At 40.8% G+C, this 7,342-nt stretch overlaps 1 protein-coding gene across 3 annotated transcripts; it reads left to right on the top strand.

Moving 5' to 3' along the window:
* Positions 1–379: 379 nt before the first annotated feature.
* si:ch1073-416d2.4 (zinc finger protein 853) lies at positions 380–7,046 on the top strand. 3 transcript variants are annotated; one of them, XM_034194833.1, is made up of 10 exons: positions 380–466; positions 1,799–1,943; positions 2,138–2,183; positions 2,316–2,492; positions 2,595–2,731; positions 2,824–2,906; positions 4,076–4,257; positions 4,351–4,461; positions 4,545–4,661; positions 6,140–7,046. In XM_034194833.1, exons 2-10 carry the CDS (start codon positions 1,834–1,836, stop codon positions 6,221–6,223), a joined length of 1,047 nt encoding a protein of 348 aa, XP_034050724.1. In that variant the 5' UTR covers positions 380–466; positions 1,799–1,833; the 3' UTR covers positions 6,224–7,046. The 3 variants fall into 3 exon arrangements, with proteins under 3 accessions (XP_034050724.1, XP_034050725.1, XP_034050723.1); XM_034194834.1 differs by lacking the exons at positions 380–466; positions 6,140–7,046 and adding an exon at positions 5,064–5,788 and having other exon boundaries at positions 1,635–1,943; XM_034194832.1 differs by lacking the exon at positions 380–466 and having other exon boundaries at positions 1,661–1,943.
* Positions 7,047–7,342: the final 296 nt, after the last annotated feature.

Below are 7,342 nucleotides of genomic sequence, written 5' to 3'. Positions count from 1 at the left end.
CGTTAGGCTATGGAGAGAGGCTCGCCAGGGGTTCACAACAATGCAGAGAACATCTGCGTGGTTAAAGTTGCAGAGTAGCATAAATTGGGCTTTATGGTATCGCAGACCAAATGGTCTGCACCTAACAAAATCGGTCAGCCTTTTGCATCTGCGCATGAGTCATTTCGGACCAGCGCAGCACTTCTAAGACAGAGTCTCTTCACCCAAAGCAATCAAAGGAATGAATGGGATTATTAACCATCAGATGATAAAGGTAAACCCTCTTTAATTATTCTAAAGTCAGTTTTAAGCAGAAACAAGGCGAAATTCCGTGACGCTTTAAAATTTCCGACGCGCAGTGAACGCATCGGCTAGACCAAGAAGAAGACGAAGAAGAAGAAGAAGAAGTTGTTAGTGGGTCGGTGGAGGAAGTCGGGTGGATAATACTAGATAAAAAGCAAAGGTTTTGGACGTCGACGGGAAATAGGTAGGCATAAGAGCGTTTTTCCCTTTGGAACCCACTGGGGGTTGTTGTGTGGGGAGGAAAGTGGGTGAAGCAACAGCTTGGGAGCACTCCGAAGCCGCAGGTGGGTCGCCGTTTTACGGTTACCTTGCCGGGTTTACGGGCTGTGGTGCATAAGAACCCCTCACAAGTACTCCCTTGAAGACTGGGGGGGAAGTTTAGCTAGTTTGTGGTAGGCAGTCGGGGGACATAGCTGCGGTTACGCCTGTCTGTTTGTTAGCCTCCTCGGTGGCGTTAGCTAGCGTCTTGACTGGTTGCGAGGTGGCGTGTGTGTTTCCATGGAGACCGACCACGAAGGAGGAGGGGGGGTTTCAGCACACTCTCACGAGCGCCACTTGCTGCTGCTGCTTCGTGTTTAATGGCGGTTGGCAACCAGCTTCAATGGAGCATTACCGCCACCAACAGGACTGCAGCGTAGGTCAGGAGTTTAACAGCCCCAAAACCAAATAAAAAACAAAACAAAACGTTGACTCATATCCTGTGTAGTAATTCGGTATTCCTCAGATAGTCACAAAAGTATCTGAAGCAGCTCCCACCAGACCCTAGCTGAAGCATATCCTACTGACAACTACAACTACTTGTCTCCCCAGCAGCCAACTGGACAGTAGTCGCCGATGCTGTTGGTACTTCGGACTGAGTATTCTGTGTTAGTACGCGCCCGCGGCCGACGTGCTTGATGAATTCCTGCGCAAAAAGTAGTTCCCCAGATAATTATATCTCATGTACATTAATTCTAAAAATTTACCAGTAATAAAATTATAAAGATAACTCAAGTTCTAAGAGTGGCCGTAATAAATATTTAAGAAACTTAAAGTTTATGAGCAACTTCACCTGTTATTGCTCAAGCACATTGTAAACATTGACACGATGGAGTTTGATGCGGAAGTGGTCAGAAAGATACAATCGGAATGGTTTGATTACCATTTACAGTTGGCGATGAAAGACTTGGGTGTTAACTTTGTGTTAAAGTGAGAACAAGGAGCTACACTGAAAGAGATCAATCTGGGACAAAAAGACACATTCTGTGTGTTGTTGCTCCAATGAGAGCAACACGCTGAACAGTATGGAAAAAGTAGTCCGGCGAGCTGAATCTGTGGGCGCGAGCTATCCCACAATGCCAAAATAGCAGAGATGTTGGCCCAATGAGAGCGGCACGCTGAGCAGGGTGTAGAGTAAGCACTCTTCTTCGAGTTGCTATGACAAAGGAAACATGACGCCGGCACTTTTGTCTGATTGACCAAACGTGGAAATGTCTCGAAGGTTGTGACTAACCGCAAGGACTTGTTTGCTCATCAGGATACCTAGAAGACATAGTGACAAAGGGGAGAAACATGAAGAAGAGTTCTGCTGATCCTTTCTTAGACAGCAGTGATCCCCGTTTAAAACTCACAGTGAAAAACAAAGTGAGAAACATTTTTGTGACGCAGGAGGACGACACCAGGTAGGAAAGTTTTTAATAATGCCATGAAAACAGTCTTTTAAAAAAATTGAATAGTGTTGTGTTGATGGATGATTTATGTTGAAACCTGTAAGTTTTATTCTGAAGGGGACCGGAAATAAAGCGGTTCTGACTACTCGGTGTGGTATGTTCACAACGAAACAAGTATTATTATTAACAATCAACTTTGTACTCAGGGACAACAAGGAAGAAAATGTAAATTACATACCAGTTGTAACAGAGGTAAGCGTGAAGAATTATTTGTAGAGTAAAATGATACATTCAATTATTTGTAGAGTAAAATGATATATTCTAAGTGTGTTGTCAGAAAAAACTTACTTTTATTTTTTAGTTTGTGCTTTTTTCCTCATGTAGTCGTCGGGCAGAATCCTTCAGGCAGGAGTGAACACTTCGAGGAAGACACTGCTGCTGAAGAAACTGGCCGAGGCGCACGAAGAGCAGAAACGATTGGAGCTGGAACACGAAGAGCTTAAGAGTCCGATGGAGGTTATAACTCAGCAACGCTCCGAGCTGGAGATAGAACAACAGCAGGTGATTCACACAAAATTATCTGCATCAATTAGCCGCAATAATAACACTGACGTTACCCAACAAAAACACAAGACGACTTTTTGTGTTTGCTTATTCATCCAGGTGAAAGAGAGGGCAACCAGATACAAAGAGAAGCAACGCATCATGCTGAGGAATTGTCAGATCGCCCAAGAGGAGAATACCCTGAAGCGGAAGGAGATCGAACAACTGTCAGAACAGCTCAAGCAACTTCAGACCACGTGAGAATGTAACACTCACCAGTCTTGCCACCACTTTATTTATGCCAGTTTTCACCTCAGCTTTATATCTCCAGTCATATCTCCAATCTCAGACAGCAAGTCTTAAAGAAGACGGTGGCAAAATACCAGAATGTTGAAGACATCTTGACAAAAACACTTGATTATCTCCCTAAACGTAAGTTGAGAATCAACTTTACATTCTTTGAGGTTACATTCTATGAGGGTTGTCACCCCTCCTCTCCCCAAAAACAAATTGAATACTCAGATACTAATCGATGCTAAAGATTTGCATTGGACTAGATACTAATTTTCAAAAATATCAATACCAACAACAGTGTTCGGAGGTCTCGAACACAGTCTCAGCCTCAAGGGTGTTTTTTTTTTAATGCCTTGGCCTTGCTATGCAATGACTTGGACTTAGCATCATCCAGACTCAAAGAATAAATCAAGGCTGGGTCAAAACTACTTGTTTTTACCTATTTTTTGCTCTGTATACTTCCCACCAAATAAAAAAGTGTCCATCATGGTAACTTTGTGCATTTGATGGCGTAAGCATGCAACTCTTGAAAGCACTGTTTTCTAGTCACCACAGTGCTACATGCACACATAGGCAAATGCTACGCTACATCTACAAGTACTTAATGTGAAAAGGTCTTCCGAAACAGCCTTGTCACTACCCAGGCATCATTATATTCCTTCACCCGGGTAATGTATTAATGTCTGTAATCCCAACACATTGCATCATGAAAGTATGGTAAAGATTATACAAGTATAAGGCCACATCCAGGATCACTTGACTGTGGCTTGAAATTACCCATGAATCTATGGGAATGGGTTGCGGCATTTACAATAGTCTTTGTATAATATTTGGCCTTGGCCTCGGATGTTGTGGCCTCAGCCTTGGCCTGGAGTTGATGTAACTCGGTCTTGCCCTTGATCTCTGAGACGCATGACTTGGACTTGACCTTGACTTGAATAGAACAGTGACCAAGAGTGTTGTCTTTGCTTCCTCAAGTTAACACACAGCTTATCCTCAACATTATGGATGCAAGCAGTAACATATTCAAGCATTGTTTTCTTTATAAATAATAACTTGTTATAACTTGTTTAAGAGGATTTTTTTTTTTTTTGTTACTATGCCTCAGACAACCTAAAAACTTAGTTTTTCATGTTTGTTTGGTTTGGTTTTTTTTACACTACCTATACAAAATATACTACAAAGTCATTTATCTCAAAAGTATCGAAAATGGTTCATTCTACCCTTCATTCTGTACATAATTATTTCATAATTACTTCTCCTGACTGTCCAACCAGCATGACATAACCAGTGGAATATTTCATCAGGTTACCTGGAATATGGGTCAGATACCTCAGAGCCTTCATTTATGCCCATCATACAACGCCATCAGACTCAGTACATCATCCACCAGGAGGCACTGCAGCATTTCAGGCAATTAGAAGAGGAGATGGTGCACGGCCATCAACAACTGCAGCGCTTGAAGAATGAGCACACTGTAAAGAAATTAGTAAGGCAAACAAACTGTGTCACACTATGTCAGACAGTGAAGGAAGTGAATACAGGAGGAACTAACACCTTTATATTTTTCTCTCTCTTGCAGTTGGCCGAGAAGGAGCTGACTGAAGCCCAGAGGAAGTATGAAAAACTCAAAGTTGCAAACATGCAGAAAGAATTTAGCTTCCAAAAAGTGCAGGAAGCATTTACAGAGAAGGTTAGGGGTTTACTTTCAAAAGGACTCAGATATTGTGTGGAGTACGGCAAAGGAATATTGTTGCACCTGTCATTACCTTTTAGGTTAAAGAGGTGTCCAGCTTGCTCTTGGCCATCGGAGACCTTGCAGAACGTTGCTATCTACCAGCATATGGGCCTCTGGAAAACATGAGTGAACTGATGATGTTGGATATGATTAAGGTAAATCATTTTCAAGTTTGTTTTCAAGCATCCACAAAAGGACATGGTGCAAAGGTGCTACACACTGCTAAGTATTACTCCTTATTTTCAGGATGTTCCATCTTAGTGTGATGCAAAACCACCATGAGGTCCCTGAAAGAGCCGAGAAAACTGAACAGATTTGGCAGTGTTGTGTCTGTATGGTTTGATCCATATTTAAATACTCCATTACTTTGAATAGTTGACGTCAAGTGCTTAAACTCATCTACCTTCACCGCCTCTACTCCTTGCAGCCACACTATTCCACCACGCTCCCTCTCAATAACACACATGTTCACTGTCTTATTCATAAAGACTTCATTCCTATTCTCTCCAGAGCACATCTCCACGCTAGTCTAAACCTGTTCTCTACTCTGACTACAGATTCAAGTGTGATCTGCAAACATCGTAATCCATGGAGTCTCCTGTCTGATCTTGTCTGTCAACTTGTCCATCACTACTGCAGCCAAAGAGGTCTCAGGACCAATCCTTCATGTCATCCTACCTCCACCTTGAATGCATCTCTCATTCGTTCTGTGCATCTTAGTGCTGTCACATTGTCCTTGTACATATCCTGCACCACCCTCACATACTTACTTAAACAATACCACAACATGGATTAAGCTTTCTCCACAAACACACAATGCAACACCTTCTGGCCTTCTCTATTCTCCTCTCTGTGCAAACATTTCATTTGTAGTGCTCTTTTTTGGCATGAAACCATATTGCTGCTCACAGATCTTCACCTATTTTCTCAGCCTCCCTTCCACTACTTTTCCCCATAACTTCATCCTGTGACTGGTCAACTTTATATTTCAAATGTTCCAATATCAGGAGTTATTAACGTCATATAGGAAATTATTTGAGAAGTCTGATGTCTGAGGAGTTGGGCTACCAATATGCAGACCTGGGCTTATCACTCTACCTGTCTGTATCAGTAGACAAGACACTTAATCTGCATTGTCTCAGTCCACGCAGCTGTAAATGGGCCTTGGTTGGGGCTTGTATCGTAAACTATGCTCTGCTTAATGCTATGGAATATGAGGATAAGCACCAGCCTCTATGGGCCTGGACACCTATATAAAACTTGCTTCTACTTCTTATATGTGTATCAATACTTTGATTATGGTTAACTGAAAAGAAAAAAAAAAGTAGAACATCTGAAGATAAGGTTTGTTTTTTTTTTACAAAATTATCATCCAAAACAGCTATCCAAACAAATGTTTTTTAATCTACTGTGGTTATGAATCAAATGACATGGAGCTTTTTTTGGTGATACCATAAACAGATGGACTCTCGCGACAATTTCTGCTTTAGGTGTGCGCTACCTGTGACACAATACATTGCACATCATCTATGTCTTAAATTAATAAAAGTGAAGTAATTTGGGAAAAACCACAAAATTATTTGCATCAGGTCCTTTCCATGGCTATATGTAACTTTTGACTGTCTGATTTCAGGAGTTCATTCTGGACAAGGCTGATTTAGAGAAGCGAGTGAGGAGACACATGGAGACTGAAAAGACAAAAATGGGACAAAAATGATTAAAAAGCAGCAAAAGCGAAGCAAAAATCCAAAGTTCAAGTAAAGTTAGTGGGAACAGTGGGTTGATGTAGCCCGTGTTTGACAATATGGCATAAAATCGCAATCTTTCATATGTTGGATAAAGCCTATACAGACTTTCTCTTTGGAAAAGTAGTATTTCAGCAATATGAACAATAATTTATATATGCTTGTTTAGCAGCATCATTTGTGCCACAGAATGTTCTGTCAGTCTTGGGTTGGGCTTTTTGTTTTACCTTGTTAGTAGTGTACGACCAAAGTGGATGGACACTCCACTGAATCTGGTCTGCTTAAGGTTTCTTCCTGTAAAATAAAATACATGCTGTTTTTTTTTTAAATTACCATTGTTGCCAGTTTGCTTGCTCTTTCAACTCATAGCTTTTATTAATAGGTTTGGTATTCTGTCAGTACACAATATTGTAATATCCAGTATGTGATTCCAAATCATTTTTTGGCAGCTGACTGTGAAAGTTTTGTGTATATATATGTGTGTGAATGAGTTTTCCTTCACAGATTGTACTATTTGTAGTATATATTAAATTTTAAAGAGCTATTCAGAATGTTCATGGAATCCACACTGTAAAATGTAATTAAACATATGTACATATGACTGTAAACATTGCAAATCTGCATGTGTCACCATGCGCCTTGGGGCAACTGTTTGTTGTGATTTGGCGCTATATAAAAAATTGATTGATTGATTGATTGATTGATCAGTCATAACCATACAAATATTTCCTACGTTGCACATCTCACTGTGTTGCAACCTGCCTTCCAAACATTTATGGTTTGCTTGCATATTCTTGATTTTGCGGTCAGTTTATTCTCAATATACCTTGTGTGAAATCTGATAGTGGCCATGTGCAGTTTTAGAAGTCGGCATATATTGGACATACTACTCAAATTTCCAGACTTTTTGTATATTTAAGGAGGGAATTATACCCCATCGTTAAATAATTTAAGCAAAACTAATAAGTAACATCCCTAGGCAGCTGAGAGCAGCCATCCAGAAGTGGCAGCCAGGTCCAGTTTTTCAATTTGGTTCACATTCAGATATTATGTAGAATGCATGTGCTGTTGTACCTTACAAAGTGGCCATA

Source organism: Thalassophryne amazonica, chromosome 19 (genome assembly GCF_902500255.1).
Source record: "Thalassophryne amazonica chromosome 19, fThaAma1.1, whole genome shotgun sequence".
Classification (NCBI taxonomy): Eukaryota; Metazoa; Chordata; class Actinopteri; order Batrachoidiformes; family Batrachoididae; genus Thalassophryne; species Thalassophryne amazonica.
Note: the sequence above shows the minus strand (reverse complement) of the source record. Positions and strands in the feature narration are given on the sequence as shown.